At 43.3% G+C, this 21,129-nt stretch overlaps 1 protein-coding gene across 3 annotated transcripts in view; it reads left to right on the forward strand.

The window, feature by feature from the left end:
• Positions 1-3,339: 3,339 nt before the first annotated feature.
• IFT54 (intraflagellar transport 54) overlaps positions 3,340-21,129 on the forward strand; it is a 334,194-nt gene continuing 316,404 nt past the window's right edge. For 2 of the 3 annotated variants that reach the window (XM_068358769.1, XM_068358771.1), the window contains exon 1: positions 3,340-3,809. In XM_068358769.1, the coding sequence (XP_068214870.1) occupies positions 3,675-3,809 (135 nt within the window). In that variant the 5' untranslated portion in view covers positions 3,340-3,674. The remainder of the gene's footprint in view (positions 3,810-21,129) is intronic. The other variant, XM_068358770.1, reaches the window with a different exon arrangement.

The following is a 21,129-nucleotide window of genomic DNA, read 5'->3' on the forward strand; positions in this document are numbered from 1 at the left end:
GGACTTGCCGGCCGGCAGTGTATCGGTGGTACCTTATCGGCAATAGTACTGTAGCTGCATGGAAGCCTGAATGGTACATTCTCCCCTTCTATTAGAACCTTCTTTCTGGAAAAAGGCAGTCAAATTAGACTTTTACATCCTTAATTACTGTATACATTCACAGTAAGGAGTAGCCTTTTTTCCGTGCTATCTCTCTCTCTCTCTCTCTCTAGCTAGCATGCCGGGTATACCGGCAAGACCTAGCTATGCCGGCTGAACTACTATATATTTTATACAGGTAGTCAGTATATCTGCATTATAGAATATACTGCAGATAGAAAACTACTATATAGTTTATACTAGTAGTTATTTCCAATATATTTTGGATATCCAACACAGGCATTTGCTGAGCCCAATCCTATATTGAATGAATATGATTTCTTCAATATCCTGATTATAAATCAGTATTAGGATTACCCTACAATATTAAGCACTTCAAGGCAGGAGTAATACACTCCTAACTCTTAAAGGGTGGAGCCTTTTTCCTTGAGACTCCCTGATCAGGAAACTCTATATTTTAATATAGTAGGAAGACTATAGCAAATAGGCTGAGTGGGATATACAAATATATGTCTTTATTTTCCTAGTCCAGCTGGCTTCATGCTAGATGGACCATACTGTCATATGCTACTATGAAGGCAGCATAATGACTAGACTACAATTCATGATGTACATTAATGTCCGAAGGTTTTGAAAATCCCAAGTCTACAGAGATTAGGGATACAGCTCAATATAAATTACGCAACTGGGTGAGAGGCTTGAGCCCAAAAAAAGAAAATAACTTGGTTTCCTCACTAGACGACTTGAAACTGACGTCAACAACGTCAACCAAATATAATTTGTGATGCCAGCGTACATAAACAGAAGTTCGTGATGCCACCGTACATTTGATATACTGTATATTCAAAATATACTCAATCAAAAATTGAGTGATTACTCAAAAGTGTCACTATTTGTGAATTGCATATTTTATAGAAACTTTTGAATAGTTAATCAATTTTAATTTAGTATGTTTTGAATATACAGTATATCAAATATACGCTGGTCGCTGGCATCACGAACTTCTGCTTATGTACGCTGACATCACGAATTTTGTTTGGTATTTTGGTTGACGTCTTGCTTGACGATGTTGACATGTCAGTTCCAAGTCGTTTAGTGAGGAAACCGAGCTATCTTCTTTTTATAACCCCTTCCCCCTTCCTCAACATATCTTGCTAATTATTGCTTTCCCAGAATTTAAATAACCACCTAATTACTGTGCAAGAAGATGAGAACTGCAGGATTGCATTATTTTGGAGTAAATAGAGAGCGTGGTGTTGTAAACAATTACCCTCAGTACTTCTCCATTCATCATCCCCCTACTTCGCGCTTCATAGTCTCCTCAGCCATGTAGGCATGGGACTTCCAACTTTTCTAGTGCCTTGTGGGGTCCAGTTAAACGTTTGGTGAACTAATCTCTCTTGCGAAGAGCATGCCCAAACCATCTCCATCAATCCATCATCATGATCTCATCAAATATGGTACTCTAGTAATTTCTCTTATAATTTCATTTTTTTCTAATCGTGTCCTGCCATCTAACTCCCAATATCCTTCTGAGGGAGTTGTTCTCAATTCTACTAAATCTATTGGAGGTTGTTTCATTGTCATACCATGACTCATGTCCGTAGAGTAACAGCGATAATAATAATAATAATAATAATAATAATAATAATAATAATAATAATAATAATAATAATAATAGTCTATTCAAACAATATCTATGCTCCCGCTTCCAATTATATCATTTATATAAAACAAATATCTTATGCCCTTTTTAAAGATTTTACAAAGTGTAATTGCAACCTGAAAAAAGAAAAAAAAAATAGGCCTTGGTCTCCACGTTTCATATGGGTTACAGTACAATATATTATGGTGACACAATCCATATAAATTTTTAATCAGAAGTGAGAGAGAGAGAGAGAGAGAGAGAGAGAGAGAGAGAGAGAGAGAGAGAGAGAGAGAGAGAGAGAGAGAGAGAGAGAGAGAGAGAATAAAACGTGGTAGTAATTTAGTAAATTTACGTTGTTGCAGATTAAACACCAACAGCTATTGAATTGCTTGCAATACAATAATTTGATAAAGTATCTACTCATATGATAAAATCAGTGATAATCGATCTTTTTTCTATTATAACAAGGTGTTTATTTTGTGAGACCTGACAACCCTATTGGTCAGCCTAATCAGTGCTAATATATATATATATATATATATATATATATATATATATATATATATATATATATATATATGTATATATATATATATATATATATATATATATATATATATATATAGGCCTATATATAAATATATATATATATATATATATATATATATATATATATATATATATATATATATATATATATATATATATATGTATGTATATATATATATATATATATATATATATATATATATAGGCTTATATATATATATATATATATATATATATATATATATATATATATATATATATATATATATATAGGCTTATATATAAATATATATATATATATATATATATATATATATATATATATATGTATATATATATATATATATATATATATATATATATATATATATATATATATATATATATATATATATATATATATATATATATTATATATAGGCCTATATATATATATATATATATATATATATATATATATATATATATATATATATATATATATATATATATATATATATATACTGTACTGACCTGATTTATGCTTCACAGAACTAGCTAGCTATTGATAATGCATATTTCCCGTTTGTTTATTCCTGTTGCCATGGAGACCATTGTCGACAATAGACGCGTAAAATAATTTTCTGTTGTGTTCAAAGTCTCTACGTATATATTCCGATCCTTTTAAAGTCACCTTTAAGTTGACTTCAATGAGAATTCTAAAGTGAACAATTACAATTTACCTTATGATATATTACATCATGAGCTAAATTTTATTTCAATTGATATGGTGTATATACTTCTATTGCATGTGAATTACAACAACTTATTTGCCATAGGAAACTAATTAATTTTTGTTCTTTTTAGTGATACGATATCCAAATCGTATTAAAAAAAATCACAAAATATTTATAGATTTAAATTAAATACTTAATTAATATTAATAAAAATGTATTTGGACCCAAATAATAATAAAGGTGTGTAGATATATACGTCGAGATAAACCTTAGAGAACAGCACCCAGATTGGAATGTTTCTTTCACTTATGAATACCAAAAACAAACTCACTTCAATTCAATAAGTTGACACAAGGTTGTGGAGTCAGCTGGTTAATTGTATGTTGGCACAGTGCAATATCGAAGTTTTTATTAATTTCTAGTCCGCATAGAGAAATAGTTTTTTTATAAGAAGGAAAATTATAAAACGTAATAGTTTTCATGGATTTGGTTACTTTATATTGTTCTAGAGAATTGTGGAAATGAGAATTAACAGCAGATATCCAAGTTTTGAAAGTTCCTCATGGGTGTCGGGTGGTATTCAGTAATATGTACAAATGATGTGTAATATACTGTAGAGCGAATTTAAGGGTTAGAGCTACACTATACATTGGCGAGAGAGTATGACTTCAGCAATAGATCCAGCAATCATTAAAAAGACGCAAGAAGAACTTGGACAATATGTCAAGAAACCACCTCTTACTGACAAATTGTTGAGTAAGCCACCATTTAGATTTCTTCACGATATAATTAATGCTGTAAGTTGAATCGTATATTTTGTTGATTAGAAGGTAACCATTTTGATTTATGAAATAACTTTATGAAATTTATCCACTGGCTGTTGGGTATTGCTTTTACAAACCAACTTTTTGGGGTCAGGCCATGTCTTCCTGATGGAAGGTTCCTTTCAGTAGCTTCCTAAGGTATATATGACTACAGTGATATTCCAAGAGAATTAAACTAAAGGTCTCCAGAATTCTAACTTCTGGCGTGAATATCCTTAAAGTTTCCTTTTAGGATATCACATATCAGGGGACATATTCTTGACACGCCACATAGCAATCTGTACCCCGCATAGCGTTTATGCTTCGAGGGGGAAAAGTGGCAAGATAAAAGAGGAGCCGTTAGAAAATTCTCCTCCTCCATTACTGTTTGAGTACTCAGATGACGTTATATTCGTCCGCCATCTTAGATGACGTCATATCCGTCCGCCATCTTCATTCCTTCTTCTGTAGCGCGTCAGCTCAGTGTTTTTTCCCAGTGCTCTTCGCTATTTTGGAATTATGTTGCAATCCCCAGCTTCTTCTGCCTCTGGAAAGTTGAGTATTTACTTCTTATATTGTATAAATTTAGCTCTGGCCATAGAGTAAAGATTTAACTCAATATAAACTATGTTTTGTGGCAGAGCTATTGCCTAGACCGGAGGCGTCTTCGGCGCTGTCGTTCATAACGCATGCGTTATTTAGTTAGCCAGAACGACTTTCCCGGTATAATAGCTTAAATAAATATATTTAGCTATGTAGTCTTCATTGCTAGGAATTATTTATATTATGCCGATAGTATTTTTTAGTTTCGGCGAATGAAGTAGCCGATCTTGTTAACGCTAGGCTTCTTAGCCTTGGTGCTTTAGTTTACTCTTGCATGATATAATAGGTGTTCCTGGTGTTATTAATTTTAAATGATATTAGGCAATTTATACGTATAAGGTATATGGATTGCATAATAATTTCCTCTTCCAAGATAGTATACGTAAGAGCTTTGATAAGTCAGGTAGTCGATCTCACTGTCACTAGGCTAACAGCCTAGTGGCTTTAGTATACTTTCATACAATCTTCCCAGTTACCTTTATATAGAAGGTAATCTCTTCTTCCCTCTGAGTGTAGCCTAGCACTAAAGTCCTGGCCGGTCTTGCCTCGAATTGGGATTCTGGTAAGGTTAGGCTAGGGTTTTTCTGCCCCTTTTCCAAGCCATTGTTGATGAGCTTTGAGTTTGGGTCAGAACCTTAGAGTACTTGTCGTGTGCCTCCAGCTGTCTAATAGGGTGAATGTACTCCCCTGTTGGACATAGCTGGTTGGCATAGGAGGCTTCGTCCCCCTAGACTGCACTTGGAGGGGTCATCGGATCCCCTTCTCCCTGTGGTCTAGCGACTAGTCTTGTGCTTGCAGACCCTAGGCTGAAGAATAGTGTTTATTCTTTGGTCTGGGTGGGCGCAAGCATGGGAATTCTGTTTCTATTTTAGTTAAGGACGGCTTGATAATTCCGGTCCCTTTGCTGTATTAGCCCACCCTAGGCTGGAGAATGTACTCTCCTTATGCCTGGGATGGTGTCGATACTGAAACAGAGTTCCCTTCTGGTGTGACAGAGACGGCATGCGCCGGTTCCTCTCACACCTTATACAGGACCCTCTCTTTCTCCGTCCCTTTCTGTCCTTTGGTGATGGCCTAGCCATCACACCTCTGTGTCCGCTGTCCTACAATCTCACCGATTGTCAGGATTCCTGAAAACTTTAAATCAATCAATCTCACCGATTGCTGGCAGGTTGTAGGGCCGGCTCGGTCTTCTGCCTGTATAGCCTAGTCGTTCAGCTTCCCTTAGGACATGATGTTCTGGGATAGCTGTTTCGGCAGGCCTAGCTGCTGGCAGGAGACCCATTTGCTTTAGAGTGTTCTACAGTCCAACCTTGGGCTGCCATCCGTTGCCTTTGTCCGACTGATACCGGCATAGCTGCAGATGGGTGGGAGCTTGATCATGAAATGTTCTCCCCTTCCATTAGAACCATCATTCCGGAGGAAGGCAGTGACAAAGTGGCTAATGCCGCCACCCTTTCATCTCCCTTCATTCCTTGCTTTCTCTCTCTCTATTGGCTAGTGCTGCCAATTATGACTGCTGCTGGCCACTAACCTTGCCGGCAAGATGCAGGCTAGGTTTGTGGTCTGACAGCCATTGATTCACTGCCACATATGACTCTGCCGGCGAGAGCTGGCAGTGTCTGTACTTGGCCACTACTCAGTCACATTGTATGATGGCTGGGATGGTGTGCTTTTAGTCGGTGACCTGCCGGCAGCCGGCGAGCCGCCGGCTATACATAAGGTCTCATCACTACCCAGTTACATTGAATGATGGCTGGGATGGTGTGCCTTCTGTCGGCGATCCGCCGGCAGTCCGGTGGGCCGCCAGCAGTCCGGTGGGCCGCCGGCAAGCCGGCGGACTGCTGGCTATACACATAATGAAATTTTGTGCCAGTTGAATTAACTCCAAGTACAGTACTAGCCTTGCCGGCAGCATGCCAGCAATAACTGTTGTATAGGAGTATACAATAGCCAGTAAATCTGTAGTATAGAAGCATACTACAGACAGAAAACTATGGTATATAATTATACAATAGTAAAAGTTTTCTAACATACTCTGTGTGTCCAGGTGCAGTCTATTGTTGAAACCTAATTGAATTGGGAAAGGAATTCCCTTTTCTTTACACTGATTGTTGATCAGTTTCTTTAATCTTCATTATTAGTTCTTTGGAAGTGTGTGTTGTTTACAATACTCTATCCCTATGGGCTAGGATCTTCCAGTGGGCCTCTTACAGAGGATACCCTAGAATTAATAGTGAGGAAGGTCACAGCAATTGGCTGGGCGGGAATCACGTGTATGTGTCTTTCCTATTTCATTTCCAGCTTACCTACCCTAAGCTTTATGCAGTAAAATAGAAAGGAATCTGTTGTTATAATATTTATAACTTTAGTCTAATGAGATAGACGACAACGTACTCATTCTCCTTATCTCTCTTTACAGGAGGACTATGTCCAGTATGACAGCATGTTCTGCAGCGTCCGCCGCAAGAACTTCTACGGCCACCTGGGGAGTAGGACACACTCCCGCTGTTCCGTCACGAAGGGACCTCTGAGGTACTGGGACTCGCAGGTATGTACCGTATGTAAGGACCTGCTAAATGAGGGGTTTGAGAATCCCAAGACTGCGGAGTCAAGGGATAATGCTCGGGAGAAGCTACGCAAATGGGTTCGTGGTTTTCAGAAAACTCCACGGGGCCTTACCTCCCTAGCGAGCGTATGAGAGCCCTGCTATTCCCCAAAGCATCTGCGGATGCTGTCATCCCTCAGCCTCACCCTGAGATCCCTTGCATCCAGCTATCTGTTGACACAGACGTCTCGGATGCGATGAAGGACATCCACATAGAAGATGAAAGAGTGTCAGAGGACACTGAAAAGGACCTTTTGGCAGAAGGTCAAGAAGCGGAGTCAACGGTGGCTCCTGAGTCGGAAGAGGAGGAGGTCGAATCACTCTCCGTTTCGTTGGTTCCTGCCCCAGAACCTGTACCCTCTACATCCTCCACTCCTCAACCTACGAAGCCAGACGATACTCTGGCTGCCATCAAAGCTATGATGGAGATGTTCGATGAGAAGATCAAACTGAGAGATGCTGATCTGAAGAAGGAGATTCTTCGCATCACGCTTTCCCGGGTGTCTGATCGGAGACTCAACTTCAAGGATCTTCCCTCGTGTTCCGAGGTTAACCGATGTAAGCATGCCGAGTACATGCCCATTACCAATGGCAAGATCATAATTTTGGACAAGCTGGGTGCTGTCCCCGTCGAAGACATCGAGTTCTGGCCCAGCTTTGAATCCTATCCAGACTGATTAGTTCGTCTTAAGACGGAACCCGTTTCCAAGGAGGAAACAGAGCCTAAGGAGGTCATAGTACTTGACCATTCGAAGACTCAGGCTTTGCTCGCCAGCATCCTGAAGGACAAGGGCTACGCCAATTCTAAGGTTCCGGCCCTGAGCAAGAAGCATTCCTCCTTTCTTGCTCATACAACTATGGTTTTCCCCTCCGCGGAGAAATCCTTCAGGGCAGTGATTAAGGCAGTGGAAGCAGGGAAACCTTGCCCTACACTGGAAGAGTGTAGGCCCCTCTTCCTGGCCCTACCACCCGATAACAAAGACTGGAAGGACATTCAGCTAACCTTCTCTGTCGGGAAGTTGGAGGCTGACATCGCTGGATGCCAGTTCAGCGAGAACCTCCCCAAGTTGTCTGAGTTTCTCCTTCGTAGAAAACAAGATACAAAGGAGAGGCTTGCTGCCTCTCTCTCCCTCCAGGTGTCCATGGAGACGATGGCCAGTGAGCAGATAACCCCGGACATGTTCATGGTCTTGGCCAAGACACATTTGTCGACCTTGACGAAAGATTTCTACAGCTTCGTCAGGGCAAGAAGGGCGTGTAGAGAGTTCGTGTTTGCTTTGGCTACAGTTAAACACGAGCCTAGGAAGTTGATTTCTTCCAATATCTGGGGGAAAGATCTCTTTCCTAATGACTTGGTCAAAGAAATTGTTGACAAGGCTGCCATGGAGAATAGGAACCTTCTCCAAAAGTGGGGTATGTCAGCAAAGAGGAAGTCTTCTCTGGATGAAGGTCCCCAACCGAAGAGGAAGACAAAAAGACCAAGAGTGTCAACTCGCCCTGCTAAGCATCAACTTCCCGTGACCGCAGCGCCACAGCTGGTGGCACAGCCCCAACCTACCTACCAGTTGGTACCCCAGCAGGTGGTGACTTTCACCAGCCTTTACTCCCACCTATGAGAGGCAGACCACTACCTTTCGCCCTAGAAGCAGAGGCTCAGGTAGAGACTCCTCTAGACACCCCTCTAGAGGGAGAGGAGGCAGGGGAGCAAGCGGTCGAGGGGCAAGCCCTCCGGAAATCAAAAGCAATGAGTTGCTTCAGGTAGGAGGAAGACCCCGACTCTTCCGGGATTGTTGGACCTTCGATCCCTGGGCCCACAGCATAATCAAGAACGGACTGGGTTGGAGTTGGAAGACAGCTCCACCAGCATTTCCTCAGTTCTTCCAACACCCCCCCCCGTTCTGGAAGAATACGTCCGAGAGCTCTTGAGCAAACGGGTGATCAAGAGGGCAAAGTCCATCAATCTTCAAGGAAGACTGTTTTGTGTTCCCAAGAAGGACTCAGAAGAACTCAGAGTCATTCTGGATTTGTCTCCTCTTAACAAGTTCATCGAGAACAACAAGTTCAAGATGTTATCCCTTTAACACATAAGGGCCCTATTGCCCAAAAGGGCATACTCAGTCTCCATAGACATGGTGGATGCCTATTGGCATATTCCGATGAACCGCCAGATCTCCTCCTACCTAGGATTCAGGCTTCAAAAAAGAAAGTACGTTTTCAAAGCCATGCCCTTCGGACTAAACATAGCCCCAAGGATCTTCACGAAGCTTGCAGAAGCAATCGTCCAACAACTACGCCTACAAGGCGTCCAGGTGGTGTATTATCAGGATGATTGGCTGGTGTGGGCAGCATCGGAAACGGAATGCTTGCAAGCCTCCAGGAAGGTGATCCAGTTCCTGGAACATCTAGGATTCAAGATCAACACCAAAAAGTCTCGACTATCTCCAGCCCAGATGTTCCAATGGCTAGGCATACATTGGGACTTACAGTCACATTGCCTCTCCATTCCGGTAAAGAAGAGGAGAGAGATAGCGGGATCTGTCAAGAGACTCCTCAAATCCAAGTGGATTTCAAGACGCCAACAGGAGCGAGTGCTGGGCTCCCTCCAGTTTGCTTCAGTGACAGACCCAGTGCTGAAAGCACAGCTAAAAGCACAGCTAAAAGATGCATCAGGAGTCTGGAGAAGATACGCATCAAATGCTCGAAGAGATCTAAGAAGACCACTACCGACTCGGCTAAGATCACTTCTCAAGCCATGGTCGGAGACCAGAAAGTTCAAGAGGTCAAATACCTCTACAACTGCCTCCACCCTCAGTTGTCATCCATACGGACGCATCATTGGAAGGATGGGGGGTCACTCCCATCAGCGCAAGACTCAAGGAACTTGGTCCTCCCTGTTCAAGACGTTTCACATAAACATCTTGGAGGCCATGGCAGTCTTTCTCACATTGAGGAAATTGTCCCCTCGTCCTTCAGTCCACATAAGACTGTGTCTGGACAGCGATTTGGTGGTCAGATGTCTGAATCGTCAAGGCTCAAGATCGCCTCAACTCAACCAAGTGATGTTGACCATCTTCTGACTAGCAGAAAAGAAGAGATGGCACTTATCAGCAGTTCACCTTCAAGGGTTCCGCAATGTGACAGCGGACGCTCTATCCAAGATAGCTCCGATAGAGTCAGAATGGTCCCTAGACGCAGAATCATTCTCCTTCATCTTGCATCAAGTCCCAGAACTGCAGATCGACCTCTTTGCAACGAGCGACAACAAGAAACTTCCTCGATACATGGCCCCGTACGAGGACCCTCGAGCGGAAGCAGTGGACGCCATGTCCTTGGACTGGAACGAATGGACCATGATTTACCTGTTCCCTCCACTCAACCTTCTGTTGAAGGTCCTCAACAAGCTGAGATCCTTTCAGTGAACAGCAGCCCTAGTGGCTACCAAGTGGCCCCGGAGCAACTGGTTCCCCTTGATTCTGGAATTACAGCCAAAGCTGATTCCTCTGCCGGACCCAGTTCTGTCCCAACAAGTTCAGAAGTCGACTATCTTCGTTTCATTACAGAAAACCCGAGACCTTCATCTCATGATTTTCTCTCCCTAGCCGTAAAGAAAAGGTTCGGAATCTTGAAGGAAAGTTTGGACTTCTTGGAGGAATATAAGTCAAAATATACTAGAAGGCAATATGAGTCATCTAGGAATAAATGGGTGGCCTTTGTCAAGGCAAAGAATCCTAAGGAAATCTCGATGGATTTCTGTTTGTCTTTCTTTATTCACCTTCATGGACGAGGTTTGGCAGCCAACACGATCTCTACGTGTAAATCTGCCTTGACAAGACCCTTACGGTATACCTTCCAGATGGACTTGTCTAATGAAATTTTTGATAAAATACCTAAGGCCTGTGCCAGACTTAGACCTGCAGCACCTCCAAGGCCCATCTCGTGGTCTCTTGATAAGGTGCTACATTTTGCCTCAGGTTTGGACAATGAAACTTGTCCTCCGAAAGATTTGACTCAGAAAGTTATTTTCTTATTTGCTCTAGCCTCAGGGGCTAGAGTTAGTGAAATTGTGGCATTATCTAGGGAAGAAGGCCATATCCAGTTCGCTGAAACGGATGAGCTAACCCTCTTTCCTGACCCAACGTTTCTCGCCAAGAACGAGCTACCCACTAAGAGATGGGGTCCCTGGCAAATCTGCCCTCTGAAGGAAGATGTCTCGCTGTGTCCAGTGGAGAGTCTAAAGGTCTATCTTCACAGAACTTCAGACTTAAGGGGAGGACAGCTCTTTAAAGGAGAAACATCGGGTTCAAACTGGTCACTAAAACAACTACGGGCGAAGATCACCTACTTCATTCGCAGAGCGGATCCTGACAGTACACCCGCAGGTCATGATCCGAGGAATGTTGCCTTTTCCTTGAACTTCTTTCAGCTGATGGACTTCGAGAGTCTTCGTTTGTTTACTGGATGGAAGTTATCCAGAGTGTTCTTCAAACACTATGCGAAGCAAGTGCAGGAAGTTAAGCGTTTCGTGGTAGCGGCAGGTAGTGTGCTAAAACCTGCTGCTTAGTGCTGTGAGGAACAGTGAATTATATGGGACTGTAATTCAAGGGGTGTGCAACATAGTAGTGAATTGTCATCACAGTGACATTATGGACTGTTCCAATATACTAAGGTGATGTAACATAGACTGAACACTAGTGCCATGTGTTTCTTACACAAGTGTAAATAGATGGATTCTCAGAAAGACATTCAAATTTCTAAACGGAAATTTACATGTGTGGTGGCAAAGTTTTCTCTTTCAGATAAAACAAGCATTTCTGTTTATGTCATCTTGTCTATGTTATTGAAGTAAGTTTTCAATTGCAGTTTTTACATTGCGATACATGTATGCTGATCTTTATTTATTGCTTGTCAATAAACGTCTAATGGTTTTGTGCGTCTTATTTCGCCCTAAACATTTCTAATAAAGCCTATATGTGAGCATTTCTTGAAACCCTTTATTCTGCATGACATAATTGAAAAAAAGTATTATCTTTGTTCCTACATTTATACAAACCTTTCTGGCTAGATGTAACTTGTTCCAATACTTGATACAAACTTTGGCTAACGACATACACTGAGACCTGCATGTCTTTTGAATGCTAGGAAGGTTACATACAATATGCAACTTCGAGACTTTTCCCGAGTCTAGCTTGACTTCCCTGTAGGGGGCAGGAAGCACTAACATGGTATATGATTAGCAGAAATGACATATAGCGGTAATGTCATAGGTCTCTTAGGTCTTAAAGACCATGGAAAGATTGTCTTGAAGTCGAAAGGCACGACTGGGAAATCCACGATACGTTAATGCTCTGGTAAACTTCCATCAGGACGACATGGCCTGAGCCCAAAAAAACTTATCTATTTTTGGGTGAGATAGCCATGTCGTCCTGATGGACCTGCCCTCCTTTTCTATGAAAGGCCTTGGCAGACTCCCTCCAGATCTTACTGTATCTAAGACTACTGGCTTAACGCTACAAGGAATGAAGATGGCGGATGGATATGACGTTATCTAAGATGGCGGACGAATATGATGTCATCTGAGTACTCAAACAGTAACGGAGGAGGAGAATTTTGTAACGGCTCCTCTTTTATCTTGCCACTTTTCCCCCACGAAGTGTAAACACTATGCGGGGTGCAGATTGCTATGTGGCATGTCAAGAATACGTCCCCTGATATTATGCGATATCTTAAAAGGAAAATTTAAGGATATTTGTGCCAGAAGTTAGAATTCTGGAGCCCTTTAGTTTAATTCTCTGGGAATATCACTGTAGTCAAATATACCCTAGGAAGCTACTGAAAGACACCTTCCATCAGGACGACATGGCTATCTCACCCAAAAATAGATTTTTCGCTTCGCTCAAAATACGTTTTTACTCATGGATTTTAAATATTTAACTTAACCGGTGGATATATATGAAGCTAACATCTCCGACGGTCGGCAGATTCAAAACTCGCAGGCGATCACTATGCTGGTTGGCAGGGTGTACACTAGCGCCAACTGTCGGCAGGATACCAAACATATTCCGATACCATCCAGTTCTTCTCTGCCGATTGGAATGTCAACATTGGTTCCTTGCTCGTGCTTAACCTAAAAGTTTTCTGCAATTGGTGAAGTACTTGTAATGGTTTTTGGCTTTCATTGTGCTGGAATTTCTTCGAATTATCTTGATCCCTTTTTTGATTTTCTGTTGCTGAACTTTGCTTGTTTTTGGATCTCGTTTTTGAATTTTCCATAATGGCTGACCCTTCTCCTACTGACCCTTCCCCGGTTTATCGAAAACGTTCAAAAGACTGTAACAAGCGCCTTCCAAAGGCTTCCAACAATCCCCACTCTATTTGTGTTAATTGTAGAGGCAAAACTTGCCAATTAGAGGATCTATGCGAGGAGTGTGTGGTTTTGTCCGAGTTTGAGTTTTTAGAATATGAGAAGTATACTCGAAAACTCGAGAGAGATAGGCGTAGACGTAGTTCTTCTCGTTCGCTAGAATTGTCCTCTTCCCATGCCCCTGAACCTTTTCCTCACCCTGTAGTGGTAGTTTCAGAACCCCCTACTTGCACTAATGAACCTTCTCTTAAGGATATGTTAAAAGGAATTCATGCCTTGGGTGAAAAGGTCGAATCGCTGGCCTCAGACAGAAATCAGCTTATATCTGATGTCAAAATTTTAAAAAGTGAAAGTGATCAAGTGAAAAGTGGTAGAAATATGTTCAGTGTTAGTGCGGAGGGTTCGTCTGTTCGTGCCTGTCGCTCACCCAGTCCGAGACCTCTTTCAAGCTCCCCAGCCCCTGGGAGAAGGAATGTCACAAGACCAAAGGCAGCAATAGGCGTTAAACAGCGAACAGACGTTCCCTCAGAGGTTACAGACGTTGCTCCTCAAGCACGTCCTTACCATAAGAGAGGCGAGACTAAGTTCTCCTCTTCTTCTGATGACTCTTTTGCAAAGAAAAAGTCCTGGCGTCAGGTTTCAAGACCGTTGAAAAGAAAATTAGTTCCTTCAGAACAGAGTATCCATCCTGGCTGTAGTCATTGGAGCAGCCCGGAACGTATTCCTTCTTCAGAGGAAGGTTCTCCGATTAAGCGTTCATATTTAACATCTTCTTTTGTGGCCCCGGAGGCACCTTCTAAGAGTCACGATCCTGTTGTGCTTTCTGGTCGTTCCAGACGTGACCTTAATACTGCGTCTCTCGTTGTTAGTGATGATGTTTATGAACAGACGTTTCCGAAATTTAGGTCTGTTCCACTTGAGGTAGATCCTAAGCTTAGTGTTTTGCAGGACATGCAGTCTAAATTGTCCTCCCTTATGCAGGCTTACGGTCCTGCACCTGTTCGTCAGGAACCTTTGCTTGCAGTGCGCCATGGTCCTACTAAACGAGTGTCAGGTCTTCAACCTTCTAAACGTGAAGTGATACGTCATTCCGATGTTAACCCCAGTGTAAGCTTTACGGCTAAACGAGATTATGAGCGTAAATCTAGACGTGAAGTTGAACGTCAGTCTGTTCAATCTAACCGCGATCTCGCACTGCAGTCACGGCAGTCTCGCCATGACGTTGAACGTCGGCCACCGCAGTCACTATGTGACGTCGAACGGCAGTCACGACGTGACGTTGAGCGTCAGTCACAGCAGTCACTACGTGACGAACTGCAGTCACCGCAGTCACGACGTGACGTCGAGCGTCAGTCACTGCAGTCACGGCGTGTAGTCGATCGACAGTCACAGCAGTCACGACGTGACGTCGACCCTCCTGCCTTAACTACTTCTCAAGTAACAATAGATGTAGGATGTCAAGCTTTACCTTTGCTACATTCGGAGATTTCTCCTTCTCGTAAGGATTTAATTTTGTCAGACGAAGTTTTCTCTGAAGAGGAAATTGATGATCCTCTCGTTACTAATGCTCCTTTAGGGATCCTTTCAGAGGGAGAAGGACCTAAGATTGGCCAACAATCTCTTGATTTTAAAAAAATCATGATTATTTTTAAAGAAGTTTTTTCCAACTCAGTTTGTTTCTGCTGCTCCTCGTTCGCCTCCTTCTGAGTTTACGTTAGGTTTGACAGCTACAACATCTTCGTTTACGAAGTTGGTTCTCTCTCGCTCATCCAAGAGAGCCATGCGCTTACTGGGAGACTGGTTGGCAACCAGAAGAAGCTTAGAAAAGTCTGCTTTTGCTTTTCCTCCTAAGTTAGCGTCACGTTCCAGCGTATGGTATGACACGGGAGAAGTTCTCGGCTTGGGAGTTCCTGCCTCTGCCCAGGGAGACTTCTCAAGCCTGGTAGACTCTCCCCAGGGAGATTTTTCAAGCCTGGTAGACTTTCCCCGTCGTCTAGCCATGAGACGCTCCAAGATTTTATGGACCCCTTCAGAACTGGATCATCTTTTGAAAGGAGTATTTCGTGCCTTCGAGGTTTTTAATTTTTTGGATTGGTCCTTAGGAGCTTTAAGCAAAAAGTTTTCTCCCTCGGACAATGATACTGCCATCCAAATCATGTCATGTGTGGACAAGGCCATTAGGGATGGTTCCAATGAACTAGTTGCTGTTTTCACTGCGGGGTTGTTAAAGAAAAGGGAATCTTTATGCTCTTTCCTTTCTTACTCGGTGCCAGAAGTCAGAGTTGATGTTTGCTCCTCTTTCGAATACTTTGTTCCCACAAGATCTTATCAAAGATATTGCTTCGTCGCTGGCGTTGAAAGATACGCATGACCTAGTGGCCAAAACAGCACGCAAAGTTTTGCCCTCTTCTTTTTCCAGCGTCAAACCCAAGTTTGATACACCAGCCTCGAGATTTATTCCTCCCTTTCGTGGCAGAGCCTCCAGCAGAGGCACCTCTCGACCTGACGGAAGGCGAGGTAAGAAAAGAGGATCCAGGTCCTCCCGTGGCAGAGTATGACTGTCCACGGCTTCAGACAGCAGTAGGTGCCAGACTGACAACTTTCTGGCAAGCTTGGGAGAGAAGGGGAGCGAATCAGTTGTCAGTACTTTTATTGAAGGAGGGTTACAAAATCCCATTTGTACGGAAACCTCCTCTTGTAAATACTCCAAGAGACCTCTCTCCCAGGTATCGAGAGGAAACAAAGAGGCAAGCCTTGCAACATCAGATGTCTCTTTTATTAGAGAAGGGGCAGTGGTGAAGGTCTTGGACCTTTAGTCTCCAGGATTTTACAACCGTCTCTTCCTGGTTCCAAAGAACTGGGGGGGCTGGAGACCAGTGCTAGATGTAAGTGCACTAAACGTGTTCATTGTGAAGACCAAGTTTACGATGGAAACTACAAAATCTGTTCTAGTTGCAGTAAGGGAAGGCGACTGGATGGTCTCTCTCGACCTCCAGGATGCGTACTTCCATATCCCGATTCACTCAACCTTCCAAAAATATCTAAGGTTCATGCTCGGGAATGTAGTTTACCAATTCCGAGCACTGTGCTTCGGCTTCAGCCCTGCTCCTCTTGTTTTTACAAGGCTCATGAGAAATGTAGCAAGATTCCTACATTCATCAGGGATCAGAGCCTCCCTTTATTTAGACGACTGGTTGATCAGAGCGTCGTCCTTCCACTGCTGTCTGGAGGTTCTCAGGTGGACATTGAACCTAGCCAAGGAGCTAGGTCTCCTGGTGAACAAAGAAAAGTAACAGCTGACTCCATCCCAGACGATTCTATATTTGGGGATGGAGATACAGAGTCAAGATTTTCGGGCTTTTCCATCGCCCACAAGATTGGAGCAAGCTCTTTCAAAAATTCATCTCTTTCAGAAGAAGAGCAATTGTTCGGTAAGGGTTTGGATGAGCCTCGTGGGAACCCTATCATCGTTAGAACTATTTGTCTCCCTGGGAAGACTCAACCTGCGTCCTCTGCAGTTCCACCTAAACCAACATTGGAACAAAGAGAAGGGTTTAGAGGCTATTTCCATTCTGATCTCAAGCTCAGTCAAGACGTGCCTGGCTTGGTGGGGCAGCAACCTCAGACGTTGAGAGGGTCTCTCACTGGCCCCCAAGAGCCCAGACCATGTGTTGTATACAGACGCATCGGACACGGGTTGGGGAGCAACTCTGGAAGATCGAGAATGCTCAGGTCTTTGGTCCAAAGATTAGAAGGAACTCCATATAAATCACAAGGAGCTTCTGGCAGTCCATCTGGCCTTGAAAAATTTCGAGAATCTTATCAGGAACTGTGTGGTACAAGTGAATTCAGACAATACCACGGCATTAGCCTATATCGCAAAACAGGGAGGAACCCACTTTCACTCCCTTTTCGTCACCGCAAAGGACCTTATCATTTGGTCAAAGGAAAGAAACATCTCCCTTATGACAAGATTTGTTCAAGGAGAGAAGAATGTGAGAGCAGACTGCCTCAGCAGGAGGGGTCAAGTTATCTCCACGGAGTGGACTCTTCACCAAGACGTGTGCGAGAAGCTATGGAGGGTTTGGGGTCGCCCTACCATAGACCTGTTTGCGACTTCCTTGACAAAGAGGCTTCCCACTTACTGCTCTCCAGTCCCAGATCCAGAAGCAGCCCACATAGACGCTTTTCTTCTGGACTGGTCCCATCTGGAAATCTATGCCTTTCCTCCTTTCAAGATCCTGCACAAGGTACTGCAGAAGTTCATCTCGCACGAAGGGACCAGGTTGACGTTGGTAGCTCCCCTCTGGCCCTCCATGGAATGGTTCACCGAGGTACATCAATGGTTGGTGGACGTTCCAAGAAGTTTACCATTGCGGATGGACCTCCTTCGTCAGCCTCACATAAAGAGGTTCCATCAAAGCCTCCCCGCACTTCGTCTAACTGCATTCAGACTATCGAGAGACTCTCTAGAGCTAGAGGGTTTTTGAAGGAGGCAGCTAGAGCGATCGCAAGGGCGAGGAGATCCTCTACCATCAGGATCTACCAATCTAAATGGGAGGTATTTAGAGACTGGTGCAAGTCCTCTTCCATTTCATCATCCGATACCACTGTAGCACAGATCGCAGACTTCCTGCTTCATCTCAGAAATAACCGCAGCCTTTCTGCCTCTACTATTAAAGACCTTCTCAAGTCTTTTGAAACTTCCAAGGAACGTCAAGTTACTACTCCAGCTTCGAATTTGGACGTAGTCCTTAAGTTTCTTGTGACTGAAAGATTTGAACCACTAAATTCAGCTTCTTTCAAAGATCTTACCCTTAAAACTCTCTTTTTAGTGAGCCTTGCTACAGCAAAGAGAGTCAGTGAAGTGCATGCCTTCAGCAAAAACATTGGCTTTGCTCCAATAAAGCAGTATGCTCCCTGCAGCTTGGTTTCCTGGCCAAAAATGAGCGACCATCTCATCCATGGCCGAAGTCATTTGAAATTCCCAACCTATCAGAGGTTTTTGGGAATGAAGTTGAAAGAGTCTTATGTCCTGTAAGGGCTCTGAAGTTTTATCTTAATAGAACCAAGACATTGCGAAGTAATTCAGAGGCTTTATGGTGTTCAGTGAAAAAGCCCTCCTTGCCAATGTCCAAAAATGCCTTGTCTTATTTTGTCAGACTTTTAATCAGAGAGGCTCACACTCACTTGAATGAGGATGATCGGAGATTGCTTAAAGTTAAAGCTCATGAAGTCAGAGCAGTGGCAACGTCAGTGGCTTTTAAATAAAACAGGTCACTTAGAAGTATTATGGATGCAACGTTTTGGAGGAGCAAATCAGTGTTCGTGTCACATTATTTGAAGAATGTCCAGACTCATTATGACGATTGCTACACGTTGGGACCATTCGTAGCAGCGAGTGCAGTAGTGGGTGAAGGTTCTACCACTACATTCCCTTAATCCCAATATCCTTTTTCTTCTCTCGAAACTTTTTAAAAATTATTTTTGGGTTGTATGTGGAGACCGAGATAGTCTTCCGCAATCTTTTGATTTAGCGGGTGGTCAATTCTGTTTTCTTGAGAGCGCCCAGATAAAGGGTATTTTTGGGCTCAGGCCATGTCATCGTGATGGAAGTTCCTTCAAAGGTAGCTTCCTAGGTATATTTGACTACAGTGATATATCCCAGAGAATTTACCAAAGGTATCCAGAATTCTAACTCCTGGAGCGAATATCCCTTAAAATTTTAAAAAGGGATATCGCGTAATATCAGAGAACGTATTCTTGACACGTCTCATGGCTATCTACACCCCCAATAGAGCTTTCACTTCGAGGGGAAAGAGAGGCAAGAATAAGGAGAGTCGTTAAAGAGGCGACACTCCCACTGTACTGTAAATAGTGCGCCAAATCGCCACCGTGAGGCGCCACCGAGCCATTCTTTCTCTCATAGCTTCGTTGACCGGTGTTATTCCGTGTTATCCCTCGCTATTTTGGAGTTTTTTGGACGCTATGATGTCTTCACCAGCCTCATCAGCTTCTGGAAAGTTAAGTAATATCTTTATTTTGTGTAATTGTAAGCTCTTGCCAGTTTTTGCTTTTTGATTGAGATCGTAATTAACGTATCAAGAGCTGTTGCCAGCCGGATGGCGTCATGGACGCGGTCGTTCTTTCTGTACATTTAGTTAGCCAGAACGACCCTTTCCCGGCATTATTCGCTTTAATAACTTTAGCTATTTAGAATTTTAGCTAGGGATTCTTATATTATGTCATTGTTGTCGTGGATTTGGCTAATTATTTCGAGCCTCACGAGTGCTAGGCTTCCTAGCCTAGGCACCTACACACTTCATGCATGATATAACCTTCCTGGTAAAGTTTTATTGAAGCACAGGCAATATTTTACACATTTATGATATTAATTAATTATGCTTTCCTCTTCCAAGATAGTATACAGAGAGTTTCGGTGAACGATTCTCAATGCTCCTAGGCTACTAGCCTAGGGGCTTTAGTATACTTTCATACATGTCCCCATTGCTCTTGTATTGCCTTTTAAGGGGAGACTGACACCTCCTATACCTTTTAAGTCGATACTATCTCCTAGGAGATTTAAGAGCAATCCCCCTTCCCTCTGATTAGCCTAGGCTATTCTCAGTTTTCTTTGCTGTGAACCGAGTTCTGGCAAAGTTTTACTGAGACGTTCCGTTTTCTTTCTCCTAACCACTGAGTCGGTTTTGAGTTTAGAACGGGACATCAGAGTATAAGTCTGTGTTAGGCATCTTCCTGTCTTGGCAAAATGATTTCCCATGTCAGGTTCAGCTGCTCTTACAGGAGGCTAGACCTCCCTAGACCATACTTGGGGGTTTTGTATGACAATTCCCCCCTTCCTTGGCCTAGCAGACGGTCCTGTGCTGGTAGACCTTAGACCGAAGAAATGACTTCTTCACTGCCTAAGGTCTCTGGTACGAGATTCTGTTCTCTTGTGAGATTGTGTCCTGTGGGCTGCTCTCTCACTTGACTAACCCAACCTGGGGAAATGATTTCTCCTACCTGAGGTTACTCCATGAGACCAGAATCCCTTAGGTTAAGTAGTGCCTTCGGGCATTACATTACCTGTAGGACACCTACCCCCTCCCCTCTGTCTCTTTCGTGTTGAATGAACCAACACCCTCCTGGCTGTCGTTCTACATTGACCCTAGGGTTATTGTAGGACTGGCCTGAGGTTCCCCGTCTGCTGCCGGCGGGTACCCTCATATTCTTTAGAGTGTTCTTCAGTCCTCCCTTCGACTGCCTTCCATAGCCCTTATGACTGGGATATGGTTGGGTGGAAGCCCGAATTTAATTATCCCTTCCACTTGAACCCTCATTCTGGATGCAGGCCGGCAAGGCTGAGCCCTTGTCTTCCTCCATCCTCTCTTTCTCCCTTACTTTTGTTACTGGGCCATGTCAGTTGTCTGCCGGCCGGCAGTTACCCTGCCGCCGCTTACTGTAAACGTCGTTGATCGACAACCCAAAGACAATAGACATTCAGGGACCGGCTGCCGGCTGCTAAGTTGCCGGCCGGCAGCCAGCCACCCATACCTAGTCATCTTCCGCCGGCTGCTGCCGGGTCCTGCTTGATGGAAGGATCCTCGGCTGGCGGCCGGCAGAGCCGTTGCCGGTGACCCGCCACCCATTTTTATGAAGACAGTAATTGCCTTCAATAGCCCAGTATAGGCTGGCATGTGCCGACTTGCCCGGCATGTGCCGGCAGGCCTGACAGGACTGGC

This window comes from Palaemon carinicauda, chromosome 35 (genome assembly GCF_036898095.1).
Source record: "Palaemon carinicauda isolate YSFRI2023 chromosome 35, ASM3689809v2, whole genome shotgun sequence".
Classification (NCBI taxonomy): Eukaryota; Metazoa; Arthropoda; class Malacostraca; order Decapoda; family Palaemonidae; genus Palaemon; species Palaemon carinicauda.